The following is a 15,628-nucleotide window of genomic DNA, read 5'->3' on the forward strand; positions in this document are numbered from 1 at the left end:
CTGCCTTCCGCCATGGTCAATATGGGGACGACTCGTTTATCTTTGGTGGCGACTCAAGTTTGCTTGGGGTTGATTAAAGATCCACTAGGGGCGACTTATAAAATGGTCGGTTTTCATCACTATCTGTATTTTGTCTGCGGTCATTCTGGGATTAACTCCACTTTTTCAAGGGTTGACTCGTGATTTCCGGAGGTTGATTATTCTTCTTTAGGGGTCGACCCAAAAAAGTGCTTATTTTTGTGGGGTCGAGCCATCTATTTTTGGCGTTGACTCTAGTTCGCTTGGGGTCGACTCATGATCCAGTAGGTTCAACTCGTGAAAGGGCTGGTTTTTATTGCTATCTGTATTCCATCTACGACCATTCTAGGATCGATTCAACTTCTTTAGGGGTTGATTTATGATCTTCATGGGTTGACTCAAGGAAGTGTTTGTTTTTGCTACGCTCTGTTTTTTGCCTATGGTTATTTTTTACAAAAATGACACACATTAATTTGTATGGCTGGCAGGAAAGTGGTGCTGATTTGTTTGCCTATTTTGATGTTCAAAGCTGAATGATAATTCACACCCCTGGCTCGTCGGAGATGAAAGAAAAGGATGGCACACAAATTTGCACCTTCATCTCTACCTTTGTCCAAATTTCTCGCTAGTACTATAATTGGGACCGAGGATTAACTTGAGGGCAAATTCTAACTCAGGCCATTCTATAAATTTTTAATCCTGAAACATCTCGGAATCGACTGGCAAAATAGACTAATAAGGACTCACTATATAGCCGTAAATTGACCGCTCAAAGCTCGCCATAATGACCGATCTAAAAGATGCTCGAAGATTTTTTTTATATTTTAATCTTTCTGATCCGATTGAAGGGGAAGAAGATTTTTCTTCCTTTTTTTGTACGGTCACCTGTTTCGCAACTTGCCTTCTGGGGTAGATGATGACGTGGCAGCAATCCGAGCGAAAGAAAGGCGACGCGTGTGTCCATGGGCATCCCCCACGAAGTAACCTCTCTGTCCCCGCCGGCATCGATCCTATAAAAATCCGGCCTTCTCCTCGCCGTCTCGCTCGCCGCCATCATGGGGGCTGCCGAGGGTGTCCAGCTTAGCCACATCGCCAGGGAAACCTCGGACTTGAAGCGTCTCGCCGATTTCTATCAGGAGGTAGACGGAGGCAAAGGGGAAAAATCCTTCTTCTTTTTCCTTCCCCAGCTAATGGATTACCGCTGAAGATCTTTTCCCTTCTTCTTTTAGGTGCTGGGGTTCGAGAGGATCGAAGCCCCCAAATTCGTGGAATTCGAGGTGATATGGCTCCGTATCCCCTTCAACTCCTCCTTTGCCCTCCATCTCATCGAGAGGAATCCCCAGTCTAAGCTCCCGGTGAGCCCCTACGGCAGCAGCTCATCGTCCCCTCCGTCCCCCGTCGCCGATCCCCGTGCTCTCTCCCGGGGCCATCACCTTGCCTTCTCCGTCTCCAATTTCGACTCTTTGGTCCGAACCCTCAAGGCGAGTCCAGTCTTCCAGTCCCTCCTCTCCTCTGCTTTATGGATCCTGAATTCTTTGTTAGTTAATTCTTTTCGCTTTCTTTGCTTTTTCTTTTTTGAAAATTTTTTATAGGAAAAAGGGATTGAGACGTTTGAGGCGACCCAACCCGATGGTAAGACGAGGCAGGTCTTCTTCTTCGATCCAGATGGTAAACTCTTTCTTTTCCTTTTTCTTCTTCCCGTTTTGCACCTTATATCTGCTCTTCACAACTCGTTCGATTTGTTTTGGATTTGACTTAGTGAGGATTTCGTCCTGTTTTTGATCGACAATTAGTTTTCGAGGAACTAATCTAATCTTCGATTGGATTTGGAGAATATAATACAAACTATTTTCCTTTTCAGTGTGGTCTCTCTGATCTGATTTAAGAGATAAGGTGGTAGATGTCTGTAGAGTCCCAACTTCACGTAACAGCTAACAGCTTAATTTGATTGCACCTTTTCAAGGGTGGTAGAACTGATGAATTAGTGGAGAACACAAGACAGAGCCATAGAAAGAGATGCCATTCATGATATCTGACGAAAGCTTTTTTTCATTATAAACACACAGTTGTAAGAACCAGCATAGAGTTTTATCAGTTTTATAGCATCATCATGGTAATATGACGAAATATGTAATTGTGCATAATCTGTTGAATGCTTATATATTTTCTCAAATTGATGTCTTCATATGTAATCTGTATAATTTTTCTTCGATTCAAGTCTCTTGTACAAAACTAGAAAAAATCAAAACTTTCAGCATCATTTGAGAAAGTCCTATGGCCAACAAAAAAAACTCAAATACAGGTCTTGTTGCTATATTTATCTGCCATATGCAGTTGCAAAGTTCCAGAAGTTATGCCCCAATTGGAAATGTTCTATTTATTATGCTGTTGCTACATCTTCTTGTGGTGTTAAACTTTAAGTATTATATGTATTCCTATTAATGGTTGGAAAGTAGATGAAGAGAACAAGGAAATGGGAGAAGGTTTGGAGTAAGAAAGATGGAGAAAAAGAATGCAGGAAGTCGAAGTAGTAAAAGGAGAAAAAATGAAAAAAGATAGGGAGAAGAGGAGGAGAAGATATGAAGATAGAGAGGGGTTATTGAAACTTTTTGTTTTTCTTGACCCTCTTGTATTGTATTCATTTCATCTCTTTGGAAATGGATTTATGAACAACCCCCATCCTTATCTTGAAAGAAAATAAAGAGAAGGAATAAAAAGGGTTTAGGCTGGGTGAAGAGAGCAGAATGAGTAATAGATCCTACTCAAATCCATTTGAACTGGGCAATGGACATGCTCTCATGGCACCCAACTTTGGTTCCTAACGTATCCCACTCACACATGATGGGCATGGCCATGCCTTTTTCATGCCTAATAACATTACCAAAAAATCCTGAATCCCAACCCAACTTTATATTGGCTTCACAGGTGGTGGGGAGACATCCATGCTGGCTCTTAATTATACGAAGAGTATTGGTTTTCACCAAAGCGACAATTTCTCTTTCAAAAAATCCAGTCTGTTAATTCATTTGTAAAATCCGAGCTAGTGATGACACTGAGGATTCTGTTCACTTCTTGAAGAACTCAAAAACATAAATGAAGTAAAATTCTTAATCCCGCTGATGAATAGGGATTCTGAAGTTTGGAAATATTGATAAGAGAGAGGGCTGTAAAGTAGTCATATGTGCAAAGCTCAATGACTGGATGTGAGGGTTTATTTTCATAGATAACTCTTAAAAATCAACTGAGAACTCTTGCTCATTTCATCAAAAAATCCTGGATTTTGGACAAAAAGGATTAATCCTTTGTTTTACTTCAGATGGTCATAGATGCAGTATGATTGCCTCTAGAGCTGCTCACCCCTTATTAGATTAGACTTTAACCGTACCCCACTTAAATATGCCCTGTAATCTGGACCAAAGATCTATCCTCACTACAGATAATCACCTCATGAATGGGTATAATTGTATCTGCAACTTGGGCTAATTTCAATAGATGAAGTAAATTTAATAACGAAATGTAAAATAAGAACTGCGAAAAGCCCTTAACATACAACATAGACGACATCTGGAGAGCTGATTACGTATAAGGTTCTTGCTTAAGCATACTTATCTTGAAGTAGGGCATCTTTTAGTTTGAGTACTTCGAACTGAACACATGGTGGAGTGGTAAATTGATCTACTTAGGTAGTCAGGAGCAGGCACTATTAGCATCCTACCTAAAATCTTATATATCACTGAATCAGAAGTTGCAATTGTTTGACTTGCGCGTATGATTGTAAACGACCTCCGCCCGTCTATAGGGAGCCTCTTTACACCTTAAATAATATCTGATAAAGTTTTGCAATGTTCTACGCTTGTCTAACATGAGCTAACCCCTGATGAATGAGTGCCGATACTGATAAAATGTCATGAAGACCAAGAAGTCAGTCAAGTGAAATTGACCTATCTTGGTAGTTGGTGTTACTTTACCTCATGCAATCATGGATATACTTGCAAAGATTTTGCTGATATTTCTCAAAACACTGTAGCTCATATAACCTTGTAATTAATTTCAGTTTACTGCTTCACTAAAGCATGTGATGATGCATGTACTAAATAAGATATCATTTCGTTTGCAAAATTGATGTCAATTTTTGATTGTGTGTAGGTAATGGCTTGGAAGTACAAAGTCGGGAAGCCTCTTAAATGTACAATTGGAGCAGAACTTATACAAATAATGAGGAATCTATCTTGTTTTGTACTTGCAGTCCTCAACAAGTAAACAAATACCATGTTTTCCTGATTTATGCACATTTTGTTTTACAATTACATGTTTTCCTCAGCACAGATGTGCTGAGTAGGAAACAGAGGGTTCATGTTAGGTCCTCCAGACAACTAGGATCCACTCAAAAGGTATCAAATATAGCCCTTTCACAATCTCTGCCATAGAATAAGCTGCAAATCTGAAAATTACTGTAGACAAGAGAAACAAGCAAAACAGATTGGTGAAGGCCTTTGGTAAGTGAGTGTTTATAAAATAAATCAAGTAAATTAAGAAAGTGGACCCAATGTTTAGTGCTCTTGGTCCATTTTTTTTATTATCAAGTTGCCTTTTGTTTTCCAAATTGAAGCATTTCTACGGATGAATGTCTTAAAAATGTTGTATTAGTTTCCCGCATGAAGTCTTATTTGGTTGTTCCGATCTCAGACAACTACACAGTTTTAATGGAAGAAGAGCCGAGCACATATTTGAAAAAAAAGGGTTGTGATGGTTGATTAGAGTGTTAAGAAGGCAGTAGGTAAGAAATTGGGAACTGGAGATTTACTACAAAAAAAGTTGCTACGAAATATTGATGTTATCTATTTCTGAAAAATTTTGAGGATTATTTGAGCAAAACGGTTTTTTTTTTTTCATGCTGCTGCCATGAGGCAAAGGGATCTTCTTTTGGTCAAGTCTTTTGAATATATACTAAACCTTTTTTTATTATAAGATATGGTAGGTTACTTATTCTAGCTCTTTCAGATGGGCATGTTCGCTTTCTTCCTTTCTACCTAAGGGCTCGTTTGGTTCGCGGGAAAAGAGGGGGGAAAGTGTGATCAACGGAAAAGTAATGAGAATGCCTCTTGTTTGGTTGGAGTTTTCAAAGGAGAGAGACGGGAAAGTTGTATTCCCATGGAAATATCATTCATATTCCCATATTTTATGGAAAAGTTTTTTCCAATGAGAAACATGGGAAGGTTACTTTCCCATGAGGCGGAAATCACTTTATTTTTACTTTTTTCCAAAAAGATCCTTCAGCATTAAAGAAATATTAAAGAGGCATTAAAGACCTAATTTTTATTAAAGGCATAATAGGAATTATACATAACTTTCTTAGGAAAGTGGATGGCCATCCAAACATAAGCACTTTGGAAATTTGTCACTTTTCTATGGTCAATCAAACATGCCAAAAGTACTTTTCTAGACATCCTCTTTCTGGGAATTTGTTTTACAGGAATCATATTTTTAGGAGGGAAAATGCTTTCCGCGAACCAAACGAGCCCTAAGTTGCACTAGCAGGGAATAGCAAACCTTTATAAGTGTTTCTCTTCATGTGCAAGTAGTTCGCATTTTTAGACATTTCTATTTCAATGAGCCTTTCTCCAAAAAGATGTCCATATTGTTATGCCTTTCGCCATGGTTGGAACTTAGCTGATAAGAAATTTTGCTACCTTAAGGACATTATAGATATGGCCACCTTTAGAAGTTATAGCAAGTAAGACTAAGACAAAATAAATGACCATTATATTTTTGAGTTCATGAGAAGACCTTGACACATCTAAACATGGTTTATAGTGGTTGGATCTTTTTAAATGACATTGTAGATATATTAAACTTTATAATGTACGACATAACTAATCAGCATGATGGTAACTCATGCCTCAACATTGCACTGTTTTCTGAGATTCAATGGTGTATATAAAGTTACTAGGATCTTTTAAATCTTTGTGAAGCATCAATAGAGGTAAGTCAAATCACAACCATGCAAGTGGATCAGTGTAGGATTGATTGTATATTTATTAGTACATATATTGAGCAAGAGTGTAGCTCTAAATTTATTTGTTCACTGAAATTGATGAAAAGTTTGCCCAACCATGTTATCAAGGACTTCTCTTGAGGAAATTACAAGAAGTTCCTACATTCTCAGATTTGGAAATTGATAGGGTTGCAAACGTGTAAGGTTGGACCGAGGCATGTGTCGCCCTAATACCAATTTCATATTGGAGGCATGATTTTAGATTCAAATCCAACCCATTAGCTGATGGAGTAGGATTAGATCAAGTCTATGGAAAGAATTTTAGACCCAAAGGTCAAGGTCAAGTGTGATCCAGACACAACTCGAAATATTCGGATTCAAGTATCTAGCTATTCTTTTATAGCCACATATAGCAATTGATAATAAAATATAAAATCATCAAACGTTTTAAATAAAACAAAAAAGTGCAAATTTACACTTGAATTTTTATTTTAAATTTTTTTATTTCATACATTGATCATTCCAAAATTTACAAACTACAAATTTGAGCATATATGTACATTGATATATGTATGTATGTACGTATATATATGTGTGTGCGCGCGCGCGTGCGCGTGTGTATGTATATGCACACTTGAGGACATTATAAATAAATCTACCAAATCAAATAATGAAATACGAATGTTTAAATGTAATTAAGTAAAAATAGATAAGAGGATATGCAATAGTTGAGATGAAAAAAAAAAAGGAATTAGTTTAAATGAGAGTTTTTTCAATAAATTAGAAAAGATATACAAAGTGAAGGAGAAGGAGGTTTATATATTTTAGATTTTTTTGTCCGATCAGGTTCTGGTTGGGTTATACATATTTTCTTTATCGAAATTAGTCCTAGACGATATATAGATTGGGTTGGGTTGGTTGGATGGAAAAATATAAGATTAAAATCCAACCCAGATTTTAGCTTGGTATAGCTTTGACCTTGACCTAAGCCACAGGTCTACAGCACAGATCATGTGAGATTTAATTGGATTGGGGCGAAGTTAAGTTATGGCTTGACCCATTTGCAGCTCTAGAAATTGCTTACACTTTTGTAAGAATTGGTCCCTTTTATCCTCCTTTTGAGCAACAACTTTTTCTCGCTTTTGTAATGATTATTAGTTTCGTATCATCATCAAATAAAGCAAAAAAAAATGATAAAAAGCTGTCAAAATGTAGCATCACCTTTTTTTTTCTTTTCTTTTCTTTAGAAATTGTTTTTTTTCTTTTCTTTTCTTTAGAAATTGTTTTTTTTCTTTTCTTTTCTTTAGAAATTGCTAATCCATTGCCCTAAAATCCGATTTGATGGACACGAGGCTGCTAACGGATCTATGCTCGGAAGGAAAGAAGATTTGGGCAATGACTGTTGTCTTGCACACGAAAAGAAACAGAACTTAAAGATGGCCGGAGCTAATCCAATCGGGCTTTCTGATACTTAAAGTTAGACTGCGCTCTAAGGAACGATAGAGGAAGGCGGAGATCAAACAAATAGAGAGAGTATATATTTTTGTCATGCGTTATCTTAAAACCTTCTTTTATAGATGAAGAGTGCATGTTCTGCTGGGATTGAGCTCTGGAGTCCGTAATTGTTGGGCAGGAAAGCTATGTGAGCTTTTCCTATCTGCATCAGCTTATGAATTAGGGTCCAATTGAAACTGGTTCCTGCTATGCCATGTGTTACTCCCCATTAGCTAGGCTATTTTGGGGCATATCACGTCTAATTTGATATTAGGCTAAATTTAGTAGATTCACATTTCATCATAACCATGGCTGCAATAAAAAAAAATTATATAATATGCAATACAATAAAAAGTAATGATCAATTTATATTGATAAATTTACCAAGATTTTGTATTATAATTATGATTGAATGATTAATTGTTGGCAATATTTGTCGCGACAAAAAATTTGCTAGCTCCACCTCCTCCTCTTCCTCAAGAAAATACCAATCGATTGTGAGGGATGCCCGAGGAAGGAGGAGACCATCAGCCACGTACTGTTTACATGTCCACAGGCGCTTCAGGTTTGGGGGCTTGCCTTGACTCACCGACAGACCTTTACTTTTACGAAGATATTTTTGACTCAGTTGAGGGACTCAGCTTGGAGATCTGGGATGGTAGAGAGGAGAGTTGTATGAGCATATGTGGCATACCATATCTGGCTAGATAGGAATGCGGGGATCTTCGAGGGCAGAAAATTCTACCCATGATCAGTGGTTGATAGAGCTTTTGCACATGCAGCCGAACTGGTGAGCGTTGCAGTGGAGATCTCACCTAAAGATGATAGGGACATCAGGGGTTCCTCTTTGGCTCTTGCAGCGCCTAGGTATGCGATGGTACTGATGGTATCTTGGGATCCCCCACCCTTTGATTTCTTTAAAATGAACTTTTATGGCAGTGTATCAGAGGGCAGCAGCAGATGTAGCGTGGGTTTGTGATCAGAGACCAGGACTCCTGGCTGATTGCAGTTGGGGGTCGGCGCATATTTGATGGGTCTGTTCTTATCGCAGGCATTAAATCGTGTTTGGTATTGTGATTGTTCTGAGCCTTTTAAAGGCAGTGAGGGCCGAGGGGCCAGCATATCCCAAAAAAAAAAAAAATAAAAAAAAAATAAAGACCCAAGATTTGACCACGTTTGCCCACATGATCAAGCCACGAGTCGGCCTCTCGACTCTCCATCTGCTCTCCAAGTTTGCAACGCGTCGAGACAACATCCATCCACTCAGCTGCATGGATACCCCGCACCGCGTAACCCGGCATCTCTATCTTTATTTATTACTTGCACCGCAAAAGCGCTTTCGTCCCACCAGCCCAAAGGACATGAGCCAGCGGCAATCTCAAAGGGGGCAGGCCGAGCCCGTGCTCCCCGTCTCCGGAGACCCCGTGGCTCGCAGCGAGCGTGATGCCCTCCTCAAACGTGACGACCCCGGGCTCGTCGTCGCCGAGACCGACCTCCCCGGGAAACGCCTTGTCACGGCTTCCACCGGCGGCCAGGTACGTATGAACATGGCTGCACCTTTTCTTTTGCTGTTATTGGAAGGTAAAAACATACACTGATGGAGGTGTAGCTCGTTCGAGGCTTGCATTTTTTCTATCAATTGTTACAATGATGGGGGACCAGTTACCCCTTCCAACTCCACGCTTCAGGTTGTGGCGCAGTTCGCAGTTCCGGCGCCGGCTGCTGGAGGGGCACCGCCGGAGGGTGAACCGGTGACGATGGGGGAGGCACTGGAAGCAGAGGTATTGACGGACGGAGAGAAAAAGGTGGACCGCGCCGACGCGGCGGCGATCCAGGCAGCCGAGGTCCGGGCAACGGGGCTTGGAGGCGTGACGCCGGGGGGCGTGGGCTCGGAGGCGCAGGCAGCGGCGGCCTCCAACGCCCGCGGCGAGCAAGAAGTCAGTCTCCGTGACGTCCTAAGGGATGCGACGTCGAAGATTCGGAGGGACAAGGTGGTCACCCCGGAAGACTCACGGAAGGTGGCGGCGGCGGAACAGCGGAACCGGGGTCAAGGAGCGTCGGAGGGGGGCGTGGCGGCGTCGGTGGTGGCAGCATCGAGGCTCAATGAGAACAGAAAGGCATAGAGGGGCTGTTCAAGTCTCTTCTTCTTTATCAGCAAGCAATGCTTTTAGTGCGTTTTAGTACCACAAATATGCTTATCTTAAGAAGGCCTTTGCATGGAGATATGTACATGCTTTGCTTGAGATGCAGCGAGCTGGAGCAAGAAAGTGAAGTTGGGAAGTAGCAATAAATAGAGAAAGATGTTTTCGTAGCTCAAAACTGTACTTCAGTTAGCTGGCGTGCTTTATTCTTGCTGCTTTTTATATTTCTAGTAATGTGAATATATGGTGGGGCATAACAGCAAGAGTTCCAAATCAAAAGTGCTGTGCATCAAAGTATAATTCATTAAATCTTTATTATCTTTTTTATTTCAAATATTTAAGAACATTAATAGGTTTTACATATTTTTAAACTATGGATTTTCATTTATATAATATGAAAAAAAGTATTAATAATTGAATTTTTATGTGTTTTGTTTTAAAAACAAACTCATTTGAATGAGTGAATTCAAGAGAATCTAGGTATAACTATTCCTAGTGCTTTGGACAATAGATTCCTTTAGCATCCTTTATAACTATATCATTTATAACAATTTCCATTATCAAATTTTCCTTAAAAATTTGATTTACATCCTAACCAAATCTAAACTTTTATATCTGGATAAAAAAATATTAATATAATTAATAGGTTAAAAAACTCGGTCATTATAATTTCAGTTCTTGCAGGATCCAATGGATCCGAACACCTTCCACTCGGCCCCACCTTATCCTTCGCAGGCCACAAACACCATCCACTCCCCCAAAACCCCAAAACGAGAAAGAGGAAGAAGGTGGCAAAAAAAAAAAGATCACTCCAACGCAATCCCTCCTTCCACAGGCCAGAAACAAGCCCAATCCCAGCTCTCTCCGGCCCTTCCGAGTTCTTAGAAAAAGGCTATTTAGCAAGACCAGGAGGAGAAAAAAGGGCAAAAAAAAAAAGGAATGGCCACGGCGACGAGCCTCCTCAACTTCTCCTCCACCACCAAGCCCTTCCTCCTCCAACCCAGCCCACGCCACCAGAAGAACCACCAAGCCCTCCCCCTCCGCCGTCGGGCGGCGGCGGCGGCAACGTACAAGGTGACGATCGAGCACGAGGGAACGGCGAGGACGATCGAGGTGGGGCCGGAGGAGACGATCCTGGGGCGGGCGCTGGAGGAGGGGTTGTCGGTGCCGCACGACTGCAAGCTGGGCGTGTGCATGACGTGCCCCGCGCGGCTGCTGGCCGGCGAGGTGGACCAGAGCGAGGGGATGCTGAGCGACGACGTGGTAGAGCGCGGCTACGCCCTCCTCTGCGCCTCCTACCCCCGCTCCGACTGCCACATCCGCACCATCCCCGAGGACGAGCTCCTCTCCCTCCAGCTCGCCACCGCCAACGACTGACCCTGCTCCAACCAGTGAGCCCCTCTCTCTTCTATTCTATTCTATTCTATTCTTCGGAGCTAGTTTCTTTTCTTGACCTATCTGTTCTACTTAATTTGTGCTAATTAGGGCTGTAATTGGATAGAATTTTGGTGCTCTTCCAAGTTGAAGGTTAATTAGTGAAGTTAATTAGCAAATATATGTGCTGTGCTTGTAGATTTGTATTTGGAAGCTAGGTTGTTTATCTTGTCTTAAGACAGTATGTATGAACAGTGGATATGGAATGTGATGAAACAGGACTCCAATCTTAGTGAAATAATTGAATGTTCACAAAGTTTTTTCCCAGATATACTTTCAAAGATATATGAAGTGAGTTTATCTTGATTGCAACTTGTTCTCTTTTTTTTTGTTTTTGATGAAGTATATTTGTTCGAAAATTACACTATATGGAAGAAACATGGTGGCTATATGTGTGCTAGATTTGGACATTGAAAGATGAAGAAACAGATGGTGTGCTTACTATTAGAGTCGTGGTTCGTGTACATTTCAATTTTTAAGTATACAAGTGTAAGCGAGCGCAGAAGGCTGTAGATTCATTGTTGTGCAGTGTTTATGTCAATTGTGCATCATTTTATGGTGAAATCATGAAGTCTACAACCTACACACAGACTGAAGGTTTTATGATCTCAAATAATTCACATTCATCTTGTCGCCACAACAATGTTTAAAAATGCTGGCCGCATGGAAAAATAAATCTTAACTACTTCAGCAGAACTAAAACACGTCCAATTTTGAAAGTGAGAAACAACAAGATTCTGCAATAAAAAACAAAACAATAAAACTAGGAATTGCTCTGCTATTTGTGTTTGCTTATCATTTCTCTTTCCATATTTGATGGCTTGCATTTTCATATGTCTATTCTGTTATCAGTTGTAAAGCACTTCCCACTCCTGATTGTAAAAGGAGAAGGCTATGATAGATGAAATGGAGGTATTCAGAAAGGACACTACTGGGAATTAGCATTTCAATCTACTTGAAGGAAAAATATGATGATAGATCAAGGACAAGCTTATTTAAGATAGTCTATTGGTGGTCCAGTTCTATTGAAGTACAAAAATCTGTTGGAGTTAGCACAAGATGGCCCTTGTTTCAATCGATTCCCTAGTATTATAGTTCCAAGTCCTTTCAATTGTTTGTTTCATGAAGCTTGTGAGCAAGGTTTACCATCTCGGTACCGGTGCCACACTAGCACAGTGTTGGTGCAATACTATACGATACAAATTTTTTTGGCATACCAAGTATTAGTAAGCCATCCATACCAAATACCGATACCAAATCGGTATAGTACAATACGCCTCATACTGCCCGATTTGGGCTGGTACGGCATATTATGTTTGTGAGGCTTTGAGCCATTTGTTGGCAAGTACTATGATACAAGAAAAATCGTATCTGCTCACTTCATTTCCCGATAGACTTCTCCTATTCTGTCGCTTCGGTTTCCTTTTTGAAATATTAGATTTGGGTGTTGTATGAGAGTCCCACTCTTAGCCCATTTTTCTAGGTACACCCATCTTTAATAATAATGCCTCCACATTCACTCTTTAATAAATAAATACTGAAGAATGTGAATTAGAATAGGAAACCTTTTTATGACATCTTCCTTGTATGATCTTGATAAGTGGGATCAGAGCCTACCATTTAGTGTTCCTCGAATAAACCAACTTGTATTGCATGTCCCAAGGTCTACCTTTAACATGCATGGTAAACAATCTTGTGTTTCAGGACCGGACCAAATGTATTAACGTTGGTCTTTGTTTTTGGATGTGGAAGGCTCATCACACCATGTGACCTCCAAACTCTCTTGTCAATCTTAGTTTCATCTGCCAAATGTTCTCAGTAGATCCCTTTTCACATGGTTATTTGAAGACAATATTTATCAGGTTAGATCTAGGATTCGTCATTTTTTTCTTTTTCTGTTGGGGTACCTAGATTTAGAAAATTGTGAAGATTCCATGAGATGCAATAAAAGCTAGGATGCTAAAGAAGATCCACAAGATATGCAGGATATTATTGGTTGAGTCACTGCCAAATTAATTTACAGAACTGTAATCAAAGTCAATCAGGCCTAACACAACATGCATCTGAGAAGCCAGTTGTTGGGGGTGCATTTTCCTACTATTTTTCCATATTGGTGGCTGGACAACCATTGTGAACAGAGGACTGAATTAAGCTGAGCAGTCCTCTTTATCTCATCTATAATATTAACCTACCTAAGCTCCTGTATTCTTCTCTTTGATTTTCCTCCTTATCTTTGTGCAAGGGTGATTACTGATGATCATCTGGATTCATTAAGGTGTTGAAAACATAAGAGAAATCCCCCCCCCCCCCCCCCCCCCCCCCCAAAAAAAAAAAAAAAAAAAATATGGCTGTTAACCAAATTAGAAATAATTTTACTATTAACATCTAAAAGATTCTAGCATGCAACTGGTGCTGCTTTTGCTGGGATTCTATAGGGAAAAACATGAGGAAACAAAAAAAATTTCTTCTTTTTCAAGTGCATGCCATGGACATTAAGTCTTATATTCTTTTGCAAGCCAACAAATTATCAAAAAACTAGAGAGTACAGGTGCTTGACCTTATGAAAGAGTGAAGGGTAAACCACATTTGCATGGAAAGAAACAGTCTTAAACTTGTGCTATGAATGTTATATCTAATTGCAATATTGCTGTTTCATTCAAGAAACATTATGATTCTGAACAAAATGATAATATAAAAAGGAACATTGGATAGACTACCATCAAGGGTGAAGATGAATGGAGGCTATGCAGTACAAATGGCCTGATTTCATTTATGTGAGACAGATAAACTCCTATTTCTTAGGAAGATAATTGAAACTCTTTATGTAAATGTATATAAACAGGACAGCCCAATGAACAAGACCCCCTCCCACTATTGTGGGGTCCGGGAAGGGTCAGATGTACGCAGCCTCCATGTCCGGTGAGGCTGTTTCTGTATTTTGGACATGTGACCTCGAGATCGTAATAGGGCAATCTTTGATCACCCTCCTTTATGTAGATTTATGAAAGACATTCTTTTTCGAGAGAAACAGTATTTGGTTGAAAACCACTGCCCACTTTCTATGGAGAGCTTGTGTTCTGATGTTGATTCCTTGTTCTTGACCCTTCAAGTGAACAACCATTTTAGACATAGGTTTTCTAAAAGAAATCTGAGGCATGCAGTTACTTTGATCATCCTGAGATGGGACAATAAGCCACGTTAGAGCAGTTTCCTCATGTTTGATGGCATGCAGGTGACAATATTGCAGTATTGTTCTACATGCTGCTGGATATCATGCACTGCCCCATCGTTTTCCATGTTCTTGTTTCTTAGGCTTCTTCAATTTCATAAACCTTAATTGCCAATTTCTAGCTCGTCATATCTCAAAATGTTTTCAGGAAATCAAAAGACATACACTTGGTCAAGCAGTAGAGATTTTTTACAGTTTGGAAATCATTGTTGAGCACAAAATGAATGTGAAGAATGTAGCACTACAGCTTAGGCTGCGAACACATTGTATTATGATGTGGAAACCAATCTTTCCCAGTCTCCATTGTTTCCATATTTATAAAATCATTATATAAAGAGGTAAGTTAATTACTCTATTATGGACTATAGTTCGTAAACCTGATAAGGTTCTTCAGACTACTATGAAGTTTGAAAATAACCGAGAATAATGAAGCAATAAGATCAGCTATATTGCATTCAATTTAATGCATGTAGTTAAGGTGCCCAAAAAGAATGAATCTCTTTTTTCTAGATACACAGCAAGCGAACTAACCCTGATCTCTAAAATATAGATAAATAATGCATTTACCTATCCCTCGTCGTAGATTTGGATATTATCACTGAACGTTAAATCTAAAAGAAAAGAAAATGAATATTTCAGCAAAGAACAAAGTCTGAAGTTGGGAAGTCCTGTTACTGAGGGACGGCTGAAACCTGTCTCTTGACAGACCGAACTTATTGATTGATCAATGCTCGATGAGGTAGACCAGCAATCAAAGTCGTGCAATGACCAGCAAACCTAGTTATCCATCTGCAAACATAAAAAACCTACTTCGATGGAGATGGTATGATAATGTCAACACCTCTAGAGAGGGCCTCAACTGGGATCTGGGGTGTGTTTGGGGTCGCCACCAGCTCTTTATGGCTAGAAAAGTTGGAATAAAAAAAAAAAGAATAAGAAATGCCTAAAAGTTATTTGCATATTTTTGTAAACATTATATGGATTAATATTTGATTTTTTCACTTCGTGATTATTAAATAGAATAAGGAATATATGATATGTCAAATTTAGAGTTAGAAAAGAGTTCATGAGTATTTTAGAGAAATTATTCAAGCAGTCGGAGAGTTTGCCTCGGAGAAGATTGGATATTTCTAAGTGCTCGAAATATATTCACAACAATAGATGCGCTTGGGCATCGTCTCTGTGAGGCTATAGAGGGTATACATTGGCTTCATAAAGTTTGTCCTCTATTAAGGTAGTGGCCTTGCACTGATTCTCTCTCCCAGTCCCACTAGCAAAGCCTCCCTCACTTATCTTAGGGCTCGTTTGGTTCGCGGG

The 15,628-nt window shown here is 39.8% G+C and overlaps 3 protein-coding genes across 8 annotated transcripts; all 3 read left to right on the forward strand.

The window, feature by feature from the left end:
* Window positions 1-945: 945 nt before the first annotated feature.
* LOC103712125 (uncharacterized protein YwkD) lies at window positions 946-4,597 on the forward strand. Its single transcript, XM_008798548.4, has 4 exons — window positions 946-1,157; window positions 1,248-1,499; window positions 1,611-1,686; window positions 4,165-4,597. Exons 1-4 carry the CDS (start codon window positions 1,074-1,076, stop codon window positions 4,200-4,202), a joined length of 450 nt encoding a protein of 149 aa, XP_008796770.1. The 5' UTR covers window positions 946-1,073; the 3' UTR covers window positions 4,203-4,597.
* A 4,107-nt stretch (window positions 4,598-8,704) lies between these two features.
* On the forward strand, window positions 8,705-9,963 carry LOC103712124 (late embryogenesis abundant protein 31-like). Of its 2 annotated transcripts, none has more exons than XM_026806580.2 (2): window positions 8,705-9,042; window positions 9,117-9,963. In XM_026806580.2, exons 1-2 carry the CDS (start codon window positions 8,951-8,953, stop codon window positions 9,628-9,630), a joined length of 606 nt encoding a protein of 201 aa, XP_026662381.2. In that variant the 5' UTR covers window positions 8,705-8,950; the 3' UTR covers window positions 9,631-9,963. The 2 variants fall into 2 exon arrangements, with proteins under 2 accessions (XP_026662381.2, XP_008796769.3); XM_008798547.4 differs by having other exon boundaries at window positions 8,715-9,042; window positions 9,196-9,963.
* Window positions 9,964-10,416: 453 nt separating this feature from the next.
* Window positions 10,417-14,501, forward strand: LOC103712123 (ferredoxin C 1, chloroplastic). Of its 5 annotated transcripts, XR_005506579.1 has the most exons (3): window positions 10,417-11,039; window positions 14,192-14,314; window positions 14,460-14,501. XR_005506579.1 is itself a non-coding variant. In XM_026806594.2 (2 exons), exon 1 carries the CDS (start codon window positions 10,588-10,590, stop codon window positions 11,023-11,025), a length of 438 nt encoding a protein of 145 aa, XP_026662395.2. In that variant the 5' UTR covers window positions 10,417-10,587; the 3' UTR covers window positions 11,026-11,039; window positions 14,460-14,501. The 5 variants fall into 5 exon arrangements, 4 of the variants coding, with proteins under 4 accessions (XP_026662395.2, XP_038970524.1, XP_026662394.2 ...); XM_026806594.2 differs by lacking the exon at window positions 14,192-14,314; XM_039114596.1 differs by lacking the exons at window positions 14,192-14,314; window positions 14,460-14,501 and adding an exon at window positions 11,935-11,950.
* The last annotated feature ends 1,127 nt before the right edge of the window (window positions 14,502-15,628 follow it).

This window comes from Phoenix dactylifera, chromosome 16 (assembly GCF_009389715.1).
Source record: "Phoenix dactylifera cultivar Barhee BC4 chromosome 16, palm_55x_up_171113_PBpolish2nd_filt_p, whole genome shotgun sequence".
Classification (NCBI taxonomy): Eukaryota; Viridiplantae; Streptophyta; class Magnoliopsida; order Arecales; family Arecaceae; genus Phoenix; species Phoenix dactylifera.

What these genes read in the sequence shown, in the direction of transcription:
- LOC103712125 (XM_008798548.4), top strand. Translation starts at nt 1,074, where the DNA reads ATGGGGGCTGCCGAGGGTGTCCAGCTTAGCCACATCGCCAGGGAAACC. An exon ending in TCGCCGATTTCTATCAGGAG is followed by an intron (nt 1,158 to 1,247) that starts GTAGACGGAGGC and finishes TTCTTCTTTTAG; the next exon opens with GTGCTGGGGTTCGAGAGGAT. An exon ending in CTTCTTCTTCGATCCAGATG is followed by an intron (nt 1,687 to 4,164) that starts GTAAACTCTTTC and finishes GATTGTGTGTAG; the next exon opens with GTAATGGCTTGGAAGTACAA.
- LOC103712124 (XM_008798547.4), top strand. Translation starts at nt 8,779, where the DNA reads ATGGATACCCCGCACCGCGTAACCCGGCATCTCTATCTTTATTTATTA. An exon ending in CGGCTTCCACCGGCGGCCAG is followed by an intron (nt 9,043 to 9,195) that starts GTACGTATGAAC and finishes TCCACGCTTCAG; the next exon opens with GTTGTGGCGCAGTTCGCAGT.
- LOC103712123 (XM_026806594.2), top strand. Translation starts at nt 10,588, where the DNA reads ATGGCCACGGCGACGAGCCTCCTCAACTTCTCCTCCACCACCAAGCCC.